Below are 19,273 nucleotides of genomic sequence, written 5' to 3'. Positions count from 1 at the left end.
GTGTGGATGTAGCTATCTGAATCCACAGAGTAAATTAAGTTGTTGGATTCAAATTATTTTCCGGTTATCAACCGATAATGGTTCCTGTAAAGATGAGTGTGATTCCCAGCAGTATGTGGAAGAGTCAGGCAGCAGAATACCTCGTGTGTGGGTGTCTGTGTGTTTTAGTCACATCTGTGGACATAAAGTAAACATTAATGCTGTCGTCTGCTGAGGTTAAAAGGCAGTTTCAGCTGCTTAGTTGCACTCTGGTGGGAGCCATCATGGAGAGAGCTGTGATGAAAATCACAATCTGTTGCCTTCTGCTGGCTTTAGTTGCCTCACTGCCAAACAAGGTAAGATCAGAAAATCGGGGGAACATCACATTGCAGAACAAGTGAACCTATTGAATGTGTCTGAAAATTAGACCAAACAAATCAAAAGATATCAGATGATTTGTCTTTTTGTTCATTGTCAGCTGCAAACACTTTGAGCTTTTCCTCTGAAAAACAAAAAAATGCAGGTGTATGCCGTGCATTCTTTTTTCTATATTTTTATTATTCTTGTGAAAACAGCATCAATATAAAGTCATGCGCCCAGTATAGATTCTGGTTCTTTTTTTTGGATACAGCAAATCTTAGCTGAATTAAAATAAATAATGCAAGTTATGTAGCAGTGTGTTTGAGAGAGAGTGTTTCTCTAGGGCTATAAAACAGTCACACAATGAAAATCTGTGGATTTAAATTAAGGTTAGTGAGGTTAAGATTGATATATGTCAAGACATACAAGATTTGGTTTACTGGAAATTAAACTCACCTGAATGGGCGGAACTGCTGTTAAACCAATGAGATTTCACTCAGACCTCCCATTTGTAATTTTTGTTTATCACCACCATCTGATCTTTGGTCCCAGATCAAACTCAGTTGATATTGTGAAATGCTCATCCTCTGTTTGCTCAGGACGACTGGGACATCTACAGCTTTCACATCAACTCCACAGTGACCAGTCGTTATGCCGTCACTACCATCACAAGCCGTGTGGTCAATCGTATGGACGAGTCAAAGGAAATAGAATTCCATGTCCGCATTCCCAAAAACGCCTTCATCAGTAAATTTAAAATGTGGGTAAAAGAAAAGTGAAAAGTGAATAAATAGTCACAAAATACACGAACAAACTAGGAGTGCATTTCTAAATAAAGGTCTTTCCTTGTTTCAGGCTTATAGATGGTCAGGAGTATGATGGCGTTGTGAAAGCTAAGGAACAGGCCCAGCAGCAGTACACTGAGGCTGTGTCCCGCGGCCAAAGTGCAGGGATTGTCAGGTAACTTCAGTGCATCGATCATTGGTCACACAAATAAACTCACAACCAGGTGAATTATCTAAAATGATTGCTTTTTTTATTACAAAACCTTTGCTCTTTTGAATCCTTCTGTTGAAACTCTTTGTGAAAGGATACAGTATTGTGATTAACTCATGACTAAGAACAAAGCCATGAGGATTTCCAGCTGTTAAAAGAGATGAGATGATTCTCATTTCTCTTGCAGTTCTGTAGGAAGGACCCTTGAGGAATTTAAGACCTCTGTGACTATTGCTTCCCACAAAAAGGTCACCTTTGAACTCACCTATGAGGAACTGTTGAAACGTAAGCTTGGAAAGTACGAGCTGCAAATTCATGCTCGACCCATGCAACCTGTGAAAGACTTTAAGGTACGGTTAAATAAATAAAAATAAATAATAAAACTGGGACTACAATATCATCTATGAGTAGAGCTTATAACTTTTTCGTCCTTAATACTAGGTTGATGTGTACATTAATGAGAGAGCTGGCATCAATTTCATCGAGGTTCAAGGTGGGCTAAGCACCAAAGACCTGGCTAATGCCATCACCAAGACGCATGCTGACAAACAGGTACACCAGTCAATGTTGGACAAGTGAAATCTGTGTTTAACTACATTCTAACAAATATTTAGCTGTCTGTTTCAGTATACTATACATAATGTGGCGATAATGACACTGGACTGTTCACCACGCACACATTAAATTGTGTCAGTTAACACTGAACATATTACATCTTGTCATATAGCTTATCCTCCTCTGCATTTCTTAGGATCAGTCTTTTTCAAGTAGTTTGCACATTTAACTATTATTTTCTGATAAGTAGTGCGTAGTGGTGAGCAGATGTTGTCATCCAGTTTAGTAAATAGTAGATAACTTTCTTTTGAACAAAAATATAACATTGATTTTTCTGTCTATCATGCGACATTAAACCTGATTCCTTTTCTCAGGCATCGGTGTCTTTCTACCCAACAGTGGACCAACAGAAAACATGTGATGCCTGTGGAAATGATGGTTTGAATGGAGATCTGGTTATTGTTTACGATGTCAACAGGGACTCTTCACTAGGACATATCAAGGTACAGCAAAGTCAAAGACGTATTAACTTTGACTTGCACTGCATAAAAATTGATTTCAAAAGATAAAATGTGCTGAAATGCAACAGTTGTTTTTAAGCAATCACATTTTCTTCTCATTAAACCAAGAAATCAGATGGATATTTTGTCCATCACTTTGCTCCTACTGGCCTTCCCCGTATCCCAAAAAATGTCGTCTTTGTTATCGATCAAAGTGGATCAATGCATGGCAGGAAAATACAACAGGTATGGTTTTTGAGAGTATAAGAGGAATTTTAAAATATATAGGCATGCACACAGTGATTCCATCGGTTATGACATGAATATAGGATCTAACATGTACATGATGTTTTTGCCCAGACCCGAACAGCATTAATCCACATCTTGAATGACCTGGCAGAAGATGACTACTTTGGCCTCATAAGTTTCGATAGCCAGATTTTTCACTGGAAGCGTGAACTTGTTCGAGCCACCAAAGCAAACCTGGAGGGCGCCAAGGTTTTTGCAAGGAATATTGTAGATAGAGGAGGTGAGATTTTTAATATATGTATTTTTCTGGTGCTGTGAACGTTGTTGATGGGAGTGATAAAAAATCTTTTTTGATGGTTTGTTTCAGCCACTGACATTAATGCAGCGGTGTTGCAAGGAGCTCAGATGCTGAATGTACATACCAGAGAGGGGTCAGCATCCATCCTCATTCTTCTCACTGATGGGGACCCAACTACAGGTTACAATATGGCACACACGCACGGAAACATGAAATGAAGACATGCAGAAAATTTACGTTTGTGAGATTGATTGGGAATTGACATGAATGGCAATTATCCCAAATCATTTTTCAATGAAAATTAGTCCAAACATAAAGTTCAGTCCCCTAGCCTCACAAAACATAAATCACATGAAAGTTATGAACCATTTCGCTGCCATAATCCACAGACAGCTATAGGCTATGTGAATTTTGACTATTTTTGGTTTTTCAAAAATATTTATCGAGGATAATATGGCCTCATGTGCAAACAAAAACAAGCAACAAAATCAAGAAGATGGACTTCAAGGGCCAATTTCATTTCAATTGGAGTTACTGCCTCAGGCTCTGCCCCTGATTCTACTAATGGATCAAATTTTGGCTGAAACTGTGCTGATTCCCTCGAATGCCAAATTCAATGTATCGTCAACACTTGTGGATATCCTAAAGAAAACCACCGCTAGTGAGATGTTGATTTCATAATCTCAACAACATTCTAGGGTCAAAGAGTCAATGACAATCAGACAATCACAGGATGAATGCTTTTAGGTGCAATTATATAATGGGTAAAATGAGCTGCTTTGTCATTTTAAGTGTCTAAATCAATCATTATTGATCATTAGTTGTCTGATTTTAGTTTGTGAGGTCATTTGAACTCAACTTGCCTTTGTCAACCACATGTCTGTCTTTGCAGGAGTCACAAATCTTGAAAAAATACAGTCAAATGTAAAAAAGGCTATCGCAGGCAAATTCCCACTCCACTGTCTTGGTTTTGGATTTGATGTAAATTTTGAGTTCCTTGAGAAGATGGCATTGCAAAATCACGGCATGGCACGAAGAATTTATGAAGACTCTGATGCTGACTTACAGCTGCAGGTAGTTTAACTTTATTTATTTGCTGTACTCCTGAATTGAGCATAGTTGGAAATGTAAAGACTAAATGTTCACATGGTGTCCATTTTACATGTCAACAGGGTTTCTATGAAGAAGTTGCCACTCCTCTATTGACAGACGTAACCATGATCTATATTGGTGGAACCAACGTAACCCAGACTAACTTCAGCCAGTATTACAATGGCTCTGAAATTGTGGTTGCTGGTCAGATTACTGACAACAACATTGAAACCTTCACGCCACAAGTTCTGGCATTTTCGGTAAGCATAAATTCTAATCAAGTGATCGAAAAGTCTGTGAATGTCACTATGTTTGTTCACATACTTCCTTTGGACTATGACAGAACAATACAGAGATTGTGTTTTCTGACACGAACGAAGCCACAGAGTCCAGTGGAGCAGTGTCTGACAGCCACATCCAGAGGGTGTGGGCCTACCTCACCGTCAAACAGCTCCTAGAGAAAGAGTGAGTGTCATGCTGATCATCCTATCTTTGTTTTTGTTTGTATTCAGTCTTTTAGGGGAGAGCAGCAATTTTCATATTTCTATTTGACGAATTAAGTTTCAAGTCTGTAAAATTTAATGAAAAGAAAGTGACAAAAAAATAACATAACATGAAATAATCTGGTTCCCCCATCGTGGCTGAATTTCATTTCATTTGAAGTCTTCCCTGAAATTCTTGTCAATTATATACTTGAAAAGTTAATTTGTCTCAATTTAAACAAAACTAACAACAACAAAAAAAACCCTGAGAATTCTCAGGTTATCAAAAGGAACACTTTTGCTTAATGGTTTTTGAGTTATTCGCTAGAAACCTTGTGTGAGTCAACAACTAGTAATGAGCGAAAGTTTATGTGTAGCCATGAAAATTAAAAAGATAAAAATGACAAAAAAAACCTGTACAGTATGGCACCTTTTCAGTTCTTAGTGGTTGTGTAAAAACGTTTTGTGAAAGGCATTGACTAATTTTTGAGTTACTCTCCAGAACCTAGAACACGTTCAGGTTCTTGGTGGGCGATAGAAATATCGGACTGTTCTCATAATTTTTTCAAACTTGAGATTATGTCTTACTATTCTTATTTTGTCTGAACTTTTCCTGAGTCCAAAAGACAAAAAGAGAACTCAGAAGCATGAACCAATAAATGCTTAAAAATTTTGATAGCACAGTAAAGAAATTAATCAGTTATCAAAATTGTCTTCCACGTTAGTAGTTCTCACCGATTCCTGGAGATTTTCCACATCAGTAGTCTCATCTTTAGACAGTAGATCTTTGATTTCATACAGATGTAAACAAAAGTAGACTTATTTTTTCTAATGGGTGACTCAAGACATTGGTAGTAAGAAGGCCACCTATCCTGAAAAAAGCCTTGCAATAAAAGTTAACTTAAGCTGCAACTAATGCTAAAGCTAAAACTAATGATCTAGTCAGAGTTTTTGTGCTGCGTTAATCATAGGTAAGCAGCTAACAAAACAACAGAAAAACACATTTGCATTGTCATTTTTTACTGCTATGTCAGCCCTCATATACGTAAATATGTAGTGCTGCAGTGTGGAACAGAATGCTATTCTGAAGCTAGGCTCTAGTAGACCACAAGGCAGACACAAGGGGCTGTAAATGATTACGATCGTCTACAACAAGGATGCATTTACAGGATGAATCATACCTATAAAGTTTGTCTACCATTTGTGACACAGACTGCAGTCATCTGGTGTGGAGAGGGAGAATGTGAAGAATGAAGCTTTGAGGCTGTCGTTGAAATACAGCTTTGTGACTCCACTCACATCCATGGTGGTCACCAAGCCTCTGGGGGAGACCACAGACGTGCTTAATAAACCAAAAGAAGGTGCAAATCCATCGCAATGGCAACCTCCTTTACAACATTCCCCACCGGGCCAGCCTGGATTACAGGGTATACCTGGTGGATACGGCATGCCTGGTCCACCCATGGCACTGCCAGGCATTCTGTTTAGAATGCCAACGCGTGGTGTGGGTGAGTAATACAGATATGATTAAAAAAATACAACTGAAATCAATGATCTTCAAATTTTAAAAAACTGCAGAATTAAAAATATATATATAATGGGTACATTATTTCAAATTAAATAGAAGCATTAATGGCATGTTTGTTTATTTATTCATTTATATACTTACTTAATTACTCACATGCTTACTTATTGACTGACTTACAAGGCCTTAGGGTAAGGGTTAGGGTTTTATTAGGAGTTTTGAACATTCTCACTCCGTGCATGCTCTCCCCATGTCTTAATGGGTTCTCTCAGGGTTCCCCTTTTCCTCTCACCTCCTAAAACATGCAGCTTAGGTGAACTGGTCACACCAAATTGCCCGTAGGTGTGAGTGTGAGAGTTTATTTGTTTGTTTGTTTGTCATGAGTCATGTGACAGTTTCATATAACCAGGGTGTGATTTTTTTAGAAAACATACTGACGTGGGGGAGATATTTTTTTAATCATAAAAATCAGCAGGCCTAATTCCTCTTTAGGTTAATCATAGGCCCGAGGAGCCAAAATTCCAAACATTTGAACATAAACTTGAAGACATGAAATATTTAATTTTCTATCTTTGTTTAATTTTCTGGATTGATCACTCCAACATGAAAAGAGAATTTAACCTAATGTGAACGGTCTGAAAACATAACACTGACACCCCATAGATTAAGATTTCACACGTTATGTCAAAAACGGTTTGCTCTGATATCGGACTTCATGCCGCCTCTCCGGCTTTCCTGTTGTTTGGGGTTTTTTTTAAATTATTGATGGTGTTGTCCCCCCTGTTGGTACCAAATGATGTAATGGGTCTCCTGGGGTTAATTGGTGCTCAGGTATAAGTAGGAACCAAGAGCATCATTTTCACCCTACTACAGGCCCCCCTAAATACCCGCACTCACACACCCATACACACACACACACACACACACACACACACACACACACACACACACACACACACACACACACACACACACACACACACCAGGAGTGAGCGAGAAAACGACTCACTGATCCGAAACACCAGGATCTACAGCGACGACATAGGGATGTCATTCGGATTAGACAAATGTTATCAAGAAGAGGCTAGATGATCAGAACTGAAGCGGTTGACCTTCCAGGGGGCAGGATAGGGGACTTCTAGGACAGCTACAAATATCTTGGAATCCCACAGGGTAATGGCAATCATGAGGAGGCTGCAAGGAAGTCAACCACAGAGAGTAAGGCAAGTCCTGAGAAGTCAGCTGAATGGTAAGAACAAGGTCCGAGTCTCTCAGCGTGTATGCACTGCCAGTCATCAGATACCCTGCTGGGATCATAGGCTGGCCAAAGGAGGAGATAGAATCCACATACAGTATATCAAGACTAGAAAGCTCCACACCATGCATGGAGCATTACACCCCAAGTCCAGCACCCTGAGGCTGTATACTAAGTGGAAAGAGGGAGGCCGAGGACTAGTGAGCATCAGGGCCACTGTCCATGATGAAACATCGAAAATCCAAGGGTACATCAGGAAGATGGTCCCAAAAGATGAACTGCTCAGTGACTGCCTCAGACAGCAGAAACCTGATGAGAGAGAGGAGGAGGAGGAGAAAACATGTAGGGACAAGCCCCCACATGGCATGCACCACCGCAGATAGAGGAGGTGGTTTAAGACCTACCAATGGCTGGAAAGTTGGACTCACAGACAGCACAGAGGCACTGACCAATATCTACCATAGTAGACCTGACCCAAGGTGCAGGCTATATAAAGAAGCCCCAGAGACAGTCCAGCATGTGGTAGCAGGGTGTAAGATGCTCGCCAGCTCAGCATACATGGAGAGGCACAACTAAGTAGCTGTGATAGTGTGCAGAAACATCTGTACCCAGTATGGACTAGAGGTACCCAAATCCAAATGGAACATATCACCAAAGGTGGTTGAGAACGACAAGGATAAGATCCTGTGGGACTTCAGCTTCCAGACTGACAAACCGGACATAGTGGTGGTGGACAAAGAGCAGAAGAGAGCAGTGGTGATAGATGCATGCCTACAGGCCTCTAGTGTGTGCTGTGTTCAGGGGCCTGTAACCACGTGTGTAATTAACACATATGTACATGTGTGAGCGTGAAGAATTTCCCCAAGAGGGATAAATAAAAGTACAGATTATTATTATTATTATTATTATTATAAAGGAACACGAAAAGATTGAGAAGTATCAAGGGTTGAAACAACAGCTGGAACAGATGTCGAAGATCAAGGCTAACGTGGTCCCCGTGGTAGTAGGAGCACTTGGGGCAGTGACCCCCAAACTGGAAGAGTGGCTCCAGCAGATTGCTGGAACAACATCTGAAGCTTCAGTCCAGAAGAGCGCAGTCCTAGGAACAGCTTAGATGCTGCGCAGAACCCTCAGACTCCCAGGCCTGTGGTAGAGGAACCGAGCCTGAGGATGACACACAGATAACACCCTAAGAGGGTGAGAGGGACATTTTTATATACTGTATATATGCACTACAGTATATGTGTGGCGGAAGGACAATTTTATAAATATACTAGTGGGTGGCGTAAAACCAAGGAGGAGGTTTATGGATATAGTGAAAGAGGACATGAAGGTAGTTGGTGTGAGAGAAGAGGATGCAGAAGACAGGGTTAGATGGAGGCAACTGATTCGCTGTGGCGACACCTAAAAAGAAAAGCTGAAAGGAAAAGAAGAAGAAGACTAGCGGGAACCTGTGGAAATTCCATGATACAATAACAATATCAGATTTCATACTAAACATGTGAAAAGAATAAATAGCTACCTTGTTCTATGGAGCAAGATAGACAGTAAATAAAAATGGTAAAATGCTTATTGGTTGATAGACTTTAACCCACTGAATATATACTATACTTTTTGCATACCTTTTTGCATACCCCACCTTTCTTTTTCTTGGCGATTTTCCTTTTGTGCTTGGCATTCATTGGCTCTGGCTAAGCAGTACTTCTCTTTGTGTGACGCAATCCTTTCCTCTCTTACAGTTGGAGTTTCACTCAGAATTCGTTGCCGTTTTCTGTGTTGTCCCTTCTGTTTGGACTCTGCTCAAAAACATGAAAATTATTGGAACAGTTATGACACTCTAAAATTATGTTAACTAGGAAGTCCATTTATAGTTATTCCTTCTCCTAACATAGCAGATGCCTTACACCAGATTTTTCATGTGATTCCTTCTGGCAAATTGGTTGGACGCTGTGATTGACAAGTAGTGAGTGGAGTTGGTGACAGACTTTTTCAAGTGAGCTTATTCAAATATATACGTGGGGAGATAAAATGTTCCTCCCGCCATTTATATATATATATATATATATATATATATATATATATATATATATGGTTTTGGTGGTAGTGTTGGAGCTGGTAAGACGAAGTGACACATGCATATGTTCTGATATGACTACCCTATAATGTGTTTTCAACAGGAGCTGTTCCCCATCCTGGTTTTGGTGGTAGTGTTGGAGCTGGTAAGACGAAGTGAAACATGCATATGTTCTGATATGACTACCCTATAATGTGTTAAAATATAAGAAAAGCACAGTGATATTATTTATTTCTGTATTAAAACTATTAAAAAAAAACATAAAAATTTTAGACATACTGTTAGAAGACAGGCAGGGCTTGTATAACTCCACAGACTCTTTATAAGTAAACTGTTTTCTTTTCAGTCCTGAATGCTCTTCACAAGCTGTAATATATATATATATATATATATATATATATATATATATATATATATATATATATATATATATATATATATATATATATATATATATATATATATATATATATATATATATATATATATATAGACAGTATGTGGCATATATAACATGCACGGGGTAAGGGCAAAGAGTGAGGGCGCCGCCATAGTCTATGTGCCAGGAGCTGTTGTGAAAGCTTCGTGCCTTGGTGCCTTGCTCAAGGGCACATTAGCAATGCCCTGGTGGTAGATTGACCCCTCTCCAGCCACCAGTCCACACTCCATATTATTGTCTTAGTCGGGAATTGAACCTCCAGTAATGTTGAAGTAAGATTCTTATATTGTCATCATGAAGCTTCATGTTGAAGTCTCATCAAAGAAATTTGGACTTCTGCTGTGCCAGTTTACATTTTAGTGTCATGTGATTTTAGTGTGTTTGTAATTGTATTTATCATCTACTTGTTTTCAACAGGAGCTGTTCCCCATCCTGGTTTTGGTGGTAGTGTTGTAGCTGGTAAGACGAAGTGACACATGCATATGTTCTGATATGACTACCCTATAATGTGTTAAAATATAAGAAAAGCACAGTGATATTATTTATTTCTGTATTAAAACTATTAATAAAAAACATAAAAATTTTACACATACTGTTAGAAGACAGGCAGGGCTTTTATAACTCCACAGACTCTTTATAAGTAAACTGTTTTCTTTTCAGTCCTGAATGCTCTTCACAAGCTGTAATTCTATTTGTTGTTATGTTTAGTAAGTTCCCAATTAATCAACCTTACAGTCATACACACATACACTCTAATGTCCATTATTAAAACATATTATAATTAAAAAATTCTGAATAGAAATTAAATAAGAGTTTGCAAAGGAATTTTAGGTTGGCACAGTGGTATAGTGGGTGATTTTAGTCTGTTTCACATTGTATATTAATTTTATGTTATCTACTTGTTTTCAACAGGATCTGCTCCTGATCCTGGTCTGGGTGGCAGAGTTGGTGAGACAAAGCGACATGTGTGCATGTATTCTGATAGGACCACACTATGATGAATTAAAATATGCAGGGACCTTAAAAAAGAGCATTGGTCAATTTTCCTCATTGACATCTGATATTGAAGAGTTGTAACTAAAAGGGGGTTGATTTCACATCGACATGAATAGTGTTATTAATTATTATTACAACAAAAAAGCAGCTAATTTTACACTTACTGTTAAAAGACAGGAGCAATTATGACTCTTTATAAGTAAACTGATGTTTTCAACACTTCATGCCCCTCACAAACTGTAATTCATTTTTTTTTCTCTTTGAGTCCCCAATTACTCAACATTACATTCATACACCCATATGTACTCTAATTATTAAACGTGTCATAGTCAAGTTAAAATACTGTATTCTAAACATAAATTATTTGAGGGTATGCAAAAGAATATTAGTTCGAAGAAATGAACCCAATGGGAGTGTTCCTACCTTCAGATCAGGTGCTACTATATTTTGTTACAATGTAGAAAATAGGGGCTTTCTTTAAGGACCTATAAACACTTGGTACTGGTTAATGACTTGGTCTACTTACACAATACAGGATTACAACACAAGCAAACAGAGTCCACATTAAAATAAAAGTAGACAAGGTTGCATTCATGTTTAAACTGGAACACACACATGCATGCACGCGCGCACGCACACACGCATACACGCACACACACACACACACACACACACACACACACACACACACACACACACTGGTAAATACACTGTTTGAATCCTCCTGTGTCACTGAAGATGTTCACTTTACTAATCATCACTACTTGAATTTTGAGACTTATGCTTTTGTTGTCAGTCAAATTGATGTTGAGAGAAATATGTTTTATTTGTCTCCATCTCAGTGTTCCTTTTCAAAAATTAAAAGAATGCAAAAATCGAGAATTTGAAATTTTGAAATGTTTCTTGAATTGTCATTGTGAAATTAAAACTCCTTGAGGCCTTCAAAATGTATAGTAATTTCATATTTTCTTGTTTTTAACAGGGGCCAGACGAGTTGGTGAGACAAAGCAACACGTGTACATGCGTTCTGATATGACCACACTAAAGTGTACAGGGACCTTAAAACAGAGTACAGTATTTTCCGCACTATAAGGCGCACCGAAAAGCCTATAATTGTCTCATAATCCCGTAGTGCGCCTTATAATTCGATGCGCCTTGTATATGGATTAATATTAATATTAGTATTGGTTAAAAACAAGATCGCTAAAAAAAAAAGCAGGCAGTCATGCTGCACTATGTCACCAGGGGGACCCTCAGACAGTATTCAGGCCGTGCCACGCCCCCTAACAACGGTAGTCAAGGGGCGTCGCCGAAGTGCCGACTCTCACGCGTGCTGTTTGACGGCAGAGCAGCCTGCTGAGGAGAACACCGGTGACCGGCTACGATAACGTAGCAAAACATTGGGAATTTTCAACAATTCTATTAATAAAGTTTGACCGACTGACTGATCTCAGTATTTCCCAACTACTGTGGCGCCGGAAATAACCCACTTTAAAGTTAATTGGTCTAAAAAATGCTATTGTCGAGTGTCAGTACTGGAATCTAGTGACGGTCCATTCTATTAGTCTGTGGAAACACACGGAGAAACTGGCATAAAGGTGAATGAAAGACCCTCAACGCTGAACTTCCAGCCTTTTCTGAAATATCAAGAGACAACGGTACCTGGTGTGATGCACTGATCTACAAATGTAGTTGATAGCTCTGGGGGGCGGCGGAGGGGCGCATTCAGGCTTGTGTATTCTGTCTGCAGCGACGCGCGGTGAGATTCACGGCGGTGAGACACCGAGGTTAAAGTCAGTTCTAGGAGTAAAACAGCGTCATATTTGCCAGTAAATTAGCAGCCTGACATTAAAAAACTAGTTAAAAATTGTTTAGACAGCAAATATCTGCACCTCACCTCCGACGGGACTACCGATCTATTTAAACAATATTTAATAAACGAAGACGAACGTCGCTGCTTCAAAGGTCAGATCAGGAAATAATCCGCTCTGTTCGCACTGACTGCACTCGTAATGAATTCAACCAGTTTTTAATGTCAGGTTTTTTAATATGCGTGTTGACTTCTTTCTAAGACGGCAAAGTGATCAAGTGATCAGGTTTCCTTGATGAGGCTCAGAATGGCTTATTGACAACAATAGGGGCCATTCACTGACTAAAGGTACTCACAGTCATGAATGCTCCATCTAGTGGACGGATAGCGCAACTACAGCCACTAGTTTTTTTAAATCTATTTTAATTTTTATTATATGCGCCTTATAATCCGGTGCGCCTTATATATGAAATAAATTATAAAATAAACAATTCATTAAAGGTGCGCCTTATAGTCCACTGCGCCTTATAGTGCAGAAAATACATCTGATTTTGTAGAATAGTGGCTCAATGGAGATTAATTTCACATCGGCTTGAAGTGTATAAATTGTTATTACTACAAAAAAACATAATTTTGTACATACTTTTAGAAGACAGGCAGCTATTACAACTCGAGAGACTCTTCATGATTAAACTGCATTTGTTTTCAACCCTGAATGCTCCTCACAAGCTGTAATTCTATTTATTGGTGTTTGAGTACCCAATTACTCAACATTGCATTCATGCACCCATACAGTCCATTATTAAAATGTATCATAGTTAAGATAGTTAAGACCCTAATATTATTCTCTACTTGTTTTCAATAGGGGGCCGTGCTAATTCAGGTAAGAGATGAAATTTCACCTGCATTATTTTGAGCTAACTGAGCTTTAACTGTACTGTATATCATATATGTATTATTGTGCTAGCCATAGTTATAATGGATATACAGTAAAAGATAAATAAATTTTAAAAATGCGACTGCAAGGGCAGCATGGTGGTGAAGTGGGTAGTGCTGTTACATCACAGCAGGAAGGTCCCGGTTTCAAATCAAAGGACTTGGACATTTCTATGCAGTTAGTATGTTGTCTGGTCAGGTTCCATCTAAGTATTCCAGCTTCTCCACCAAAAACACACAATAAAGGTGAAGTCGTTGCTCTAACATAAGTGTTACTAGTTGTGGTTTTGACCAAGTAACCCATATCCCTATCAGTTGGAATAGGTTCCTGCACCGCAGTGACTTACAGGACACTCTCAGAAAGTGGCTGAATCAATGTACATGTCAGATGTTTCTTAATTTTGATTTTGTTTTCCTGCAGCAAAAGTCTTAAAAACCCCAAATCTCAAGATTATTCAGTCTTTTGATACTGCAGGTAAATTTACTTTTTATTCTCTTTGCAAATTTTTACAGCTGTACTTTCAAAGTTGAATATTGATTTGAAATAATTTAAATGATTGATGGATTATTAAGATTATGATTGACTTAAAATAATACATACATACATACAGTATACACACACACACACACACACACACACACACACACACACACACACACACACACACACACACACACACACACACACACACACACACACACATACATAAATCTTTTTCAGGATTAGATTCAGACTGTAGTAATCCCACAAGGGCATTTTAATTCGCTGTCTAACCCATTAAACTAACTGTAAATGCGTGTAAATGTCCTTACAGACTACGATGTTCCTGCTTTTTTCCCTACTTTCAACGTACCAGTCATGATTACACCACCTCAAAGTGAGTATCTCATCTCATAAGTTTTGAGGTCAAGAAGCAAATTTTTCATGTCCCAGTTACAAAACATTTATATTTTGTTATTACACGTATGGACATTTAAATGACATTTCCATTGACAGTCATGACAAAGGCAAACAGTGTTACTATCGTTACACATGAAATATTTTACATACTTTAAAAAAATTTTTTTATATACTATTTTGATCCCCGAAGGGAAATATGTCATTAATTATGGTTTCAAACAGTCTCAAACATTCTCAAAGACTTATTCATGGTCCTGTTGCATGTCATGTCATTGTTACAACAGTTATGCAAGGCCCTTTCTAATAGTGTGTAGTAATAGTTTAGAAAAGGCTGAATTTCTTTCATGATCTGTAAACACTTGGCACTGGCAAATTACTTAGTCCGTATATGTAACACAAGGTTAACACTACACAATAGGCTTATCACTACACAATATTCAGATTTTTGTTTTACCTAAATTGATGATGAGAGAAAAATAAATTGTTTTTCTCTACATCCATATTCCTTTGCAGTTCCTCTACCTCACAGATTTCTGCTGAAAACTGCAGACCAGTCTCCTCCTCTATGCCTTGATATTTCTGGAATCCGGAAACTACTTCACCACCCGAATAGCGGTCAGTAATGTTCCTCCAAAACCATTTCCCCTCTTACATTTTGTTTTGCATTTGCACCTGTATATAATACATACCTTAAAATTAGTAAATTAGTAGTCCCCCCTCAACCTTGTGAGTAGGGACGGCCCCTTGCTCAAGGGTGCCTCGGCAGTGCTCTGGCCTTTCTATGCAGTTTATGCTGACAGTGAGAGGTGTCAGCTCACCTCTGGGTTGTTGTGTTTTTTGGGCAGGGGTGGGAATCCAACCGCCGATCTCAGAGCATTGGATGACCCACGCTACCGCCCGCTTTACCACTGAACCACTGCCGCCCCAAAATGCAGTTTATGTTCCCCATGCTTTGGTTTGAATTTACTACAATTCAGACATAAATACATAAATACCTCATGACTTACCCCATTATATCCTCATTATATGAAGAGATACTGTATTAACTACAATGCATGGATAATACTGTCAATTTCTTTGAAGTATTTGTTTTAGATATATTAGGGGTAAAATTTTCCAGTGTTAAAAAAAAAGCTAAACTACGTCTTGGCCTAGGCAGCATGGTGGCACAGTGAGTAGCACTGTCACCGCATAGCAGGGCGGTTCGGAGTTCGCGTCCCAATCTTTGTGAAGTTTTCATGTTCTCTCAGTGTCTGCGTGGGTTCTCTTCGGGTACTCCGGCTTCCTCCCAACTCCAAAGAAATGCGCTTCAGGTTAACTGGCATTTCCAAATTGCCCGTAGGAGTGAGTGAGTTTGTGCGTGTTTGTCTGTCTCTATGTGGCGCTGCAGTGCACTGGTGTTGTGTCCTGAGTTTCCCCCGCTTTGCGTCCTAAGCCAGCCTGGATAGGCTCCAGCTACCCGCAACCCGCTACTGTGGATGAAGCAGTATAAAGATGAATGAATGAATGAACAAGGCAGTCACCCCTGAGTTCAAAATTTTACCCTGACCTACTTGCATAGGTCACACATCAAAGCTAGTGTTCTGACCTACTGTCATTGATCAAAGCACTAGCTTTGATCTATGGTCTTACTCACACTGGCATTTCTATCTATCCTGTGCCTGAGTAGAGTGTACAAAAGTTGAAGTTTGACCTTGACCTAGTTTTCTCAAGTTCAAGGTCATCATCTCATTTTCTTCGTTTTTGCTGCTCGAGTAATGTACTTTTTGTTTCATCTTTCTATCTGCAACGGTTGCAAAGAAATTTGGTGGACGGACAGACAGATGAACGAACAGACGAAAATGCAAACACTAACAATTACAAAACATCACTGCTTTGAAGCAGGATGTAATGAATGAATGAATGAATGAATGAATGAATGTCTTGGCCTTGAATTAACACCAGAGAACAGTGCTTTTATCTATTCATGATAAAACCAACTAAAAGTACAGTACCCCCTCGTTCCTCACGGTTAATGCATTCCAGGAACCACACGAGATTAAAGAATTCCGCAATAGAGCGATGAGCCATTTATCTTATTATTTACGGTAATTTAAACATTTATGACCCTCCCCATACTGATATTAAACCACGTTCTGTCTGTATTACCTTTTTCCCACAGTCTTATTGACTGTTTAAAGCACTTTTGTGTCTCACGTAAGTCCGAGACTCACGGAACGGAGTGCACTTCCGGATGCCATCAGCCAATAGAATGATCGTACGGTGTCTCGTGACTGCCTACCAAAAATCCATGATGAGGTGAAGTTGCGAGCTTTAATGCGTGAATGTGCAAGGGCGCACTGTACTACAGTACCTTTAGTTTGGTTATATTTTGAATGAAAGGTTTAATTTGCAGTATATTTTACACTGCTGAGTGATATTTTATTCAAGCAGATGATCAGTGCACTTTCAATGTACAGACAGTTACTGACGCACTTGTTTTCTTTTGTACTAGAGCTGACCGTGAATGGTGAGCTTGATGCAGTAAACAATGGAGGCTTCAGAAGGTTTGGCATTCACTTGAAGAATGATCACTATATTGAGGTTCACCCCAAGGAAATCATTACACGACAAGGACACACAGTAGAAATCCACAGCGGACAAGATCTTCTTACTTTTGGAAGGTGATATATTTATTCATTTATTTGTTTATTAACTTATCTATCTATCTATCTGTCTGTCGGTCTGTCGGTCGGTCGGTCGGTCGGTCGGGCGGTCCGTCGGTCGGTCGGTCCGTCTGATGGATGGATGGATGGATGGATGGATGGATGGATGGATGGATGGATGGATGGATGGATGGATGGATGGATGGATGGATGGATGGATGGATGGATGGATGGATGGATGGATAGATAGATAGATAGATAGATAGATAGATAGATAGATAGATAGATAGATAGATAGATAGATAGATAGATAGATAGATAGATAGATAGATAGATAGATAGATAGATAGATAGATAATCCTGGCGGAAATTGCACATATCCACTGCTCAGGCATTCATAATGAATAAAAGCTGTATAAACACCAGGGAGAAGAAGAAACACTGACACCACAAGACATACACTACACTACATACAATACACTAACAGACACATACAGTACTAACAGGACATATATTAAACTCAAATATAAACACAGTATAAGCCGCAAAAACATCCAGGAAGGATGCGACTCGCCTCAAAAAATTTGCATTTTAAGACACAGACACACAAACTGGTATACAGACATCCCTTATTACATCCCTTATTACATGATGCGAGTGGAATTTGAGACAACAAACTTCAAAGTTATTTGGGGTGAAAGGGGGTTTCAGGCCCACATATAAAGTTATTAATAATAGTGAGTATAATATTGAAGCTTTAACATACAAGTATAAATTATTTTTAATTCATGACAGCGAAATATTTATAATTAGTGTAAATTTACAATAGCAGTTGTAATTTACAATTAGCTGACAGTGCTGCACACATTGCCGCTGCACATGGCATTTACTACTTTGAATGACAAGTGTTTGATTGACATTCTCCTACCAGGGTAGAGTTAATTAACATTACTGACAGTAATGATGATCACATTATGTGTTATTCTGCAGTGCGACAGTCATTAGGCGGGACAAAGAAATCGACATTACAGTGGGAGACACAAGACTGGTTATTTTAATTCATGATGAAGGTGGAGAAAAACTCCTCTGGCCGGTTTTAAAGCAGCAGCCATCTGACACCAATGTTACCGGAGTTTTAGGTGGGTTTACAGACTGGATTGTCTTGTTTGATTTAACAGCAAATCAACAATAAGCATGTTGTGCTGTGTGTCTTATGTGTCAGCTTTTCGGTTTTATTGCTTGTCTTTTGTGTATCCAGCTCTGCAGCCAGCAGTTTATGAGGAAGTGCAGCAAACTCCCTCTGCAAAGCTTAAGATCAACAACCAGGAGATTGATGTTACCAGGTACATTTACCTCTGTATCAGTATATAAATACTGATCTACAAATATCCATGACCATTTCTCTCTTTGCATTGCAGATCCAATGCTGTTGACTACACTGTTGTCCCCACTGTGTTGCTGAGCTGCTGGCTCATGCCAGCTGAGTCCGCCCTGCAGAGAAGCCTGAATGATTTTATTGTTACAGAGCTTTAAGAGGAAAACAAGTCGAATAACTTCAAAAGACTTCATTTAAATAAAAATGAAGCAAACACCAAATCATCATGGAGAGATATTGTCGACCTTTTATGAAATAAAAACAATAGTCCTGTGTACCCTTGATTGTCTGATGAAATTAATAGTCATTACCTTATTTTGCAACTTGTTCAATTATTTTGAATAATTCATGGATTTCCAATTTGATTGAAATATGTAGGACATATTAAAGCAGGAATGTTGAGCCAGGTGATATCAAACTCAGTCACAGAAGAGAACAAAACTAAGCATTAGTATTTATTGAAAAGCAAGTTTAGATTCTCTGTGAATGACGTGTTACAGCTAATTAATTTCACAGTAATGACAACTTAACTGCTCTAAATAACATCTACTAAAATAGAATAGAACCAATTCCACAGAAAGCTGACCTAAATTATAGATAAAATACATATCACAGACACATTTCTCTCTAATTCTCTGTGAGCAGTGTTTCACCAAATCTTTCGAGTGAAAGATTTTTTCGAATTTTTTTGTTTTGTTTTTTTAAATCACAGTGATTCAAAAACAGAAAAAAAATATTTCATAAACTGCCATCCACTCCACAACACTCCTGATTGTGTCTGTGTCTGTGCTCTCATCCAGAGCAAC

General features: G+C 38.7%; 1 protein-coding gene across 4 annotated transcripts; it reads left to right on the top strand.

The window, feature by feature from the left end:
- The first annotated feature begins 238 nt into the window (after nt 1-238).
- Nucleotides 239-18,744, top strand: LOC137595739 (inter-alpha-trypsin inhibitor heavy chain H3-like). 4 transcript variants are annotated; one of them, XM_068315993.1, is made up of 25 exons: nt 239-335; nt 939-1,099; nt 1,195-1,299; nt 1,523-1,685; nt 1,777-1,887; nt 2,265-2,393; nt 2,520-2,636; nt 2,751-2,919; nt 3,007-3,117; nt 3,830-4,011; nt 4,110-4,289; nt 4,373-4,494; nt 5,724-6,019; nt 9,469-9,510; nt 10,222-10,263; nt 10,717-10,752; nt 11,783-11,797; nt 13,476-13,493; nt 13,968-14,021; nt 14,362-14,424; nt 14,961-15,062; nt 16,942-17,110; nt 18,083-18,231; nt 18,351-18,435; nt 18,511-18,744. In XM_068315993.1, exons 1-25 carry the CDS (start codon nt 264-266, stop codon nt 18,623-18,625), a joined length of 2,808 nt encoding a protein of 935 aa, XP_068172094.1. In that variant the 5' UTR covers nt 239-263; the 3' UTR covers nt 18,626-18,744. The 4 variants fall into 4 exon arrangements, with proteins under 4 accessions (XP_068172094.1, XP_068172096.1, XP_068172095.1 ...); XM_068315995.1 differs by lacking the exon at nt 10,222-10,263; XM_068315994.1 differs by lacking the exon at nt 11,783-11,797.
- The last annotated feature ends 529 nt before the right edge of the window (nt 18,745-19,273 follow it).

Source organism: Antennarius striatus, chromosome 5, assembly GCF_040054535.1.
Source record: "Antennarius striatus isolate MH-2024 chromosome 5, ASM4005453v1, whole genome shotgun sequence".
Taxonomy (NCBI): domain Eukaryota; kingdom Metazoa; phylum Chordata; class Actinopteri; order Lophiiformes; family Antennariidae; genus Antennarius; species Antennarius striatus.
Note: the sequence above shows the minus strand (reverse complement) of the source record. Positions and strands in the feature narration are given on the sequence as shown.

Coding starts and splice junctions, on each gene's coding strand:
- LOC137595739 (XM_068315993.1), top strand. CDS start 264: ATGGAGAGAGCTGTGATGAAAATCACAATCTGTTGCCTTCTGCTGGCT. Junction 1,888..2,264: donor AGACGCATGCTGACAAACAG/GTACACCAGTCA, acceptor TCCTTTTCTCAG/GCATCGGTGTCTTTCTACCC. Junction 4,012..4,109: donor ATGCTGACTTACAGCTGCAG/GTAGTTTAACTT, acceptor ACATGTCAACAG/GGTTTCTATGAAGAAGTTGC.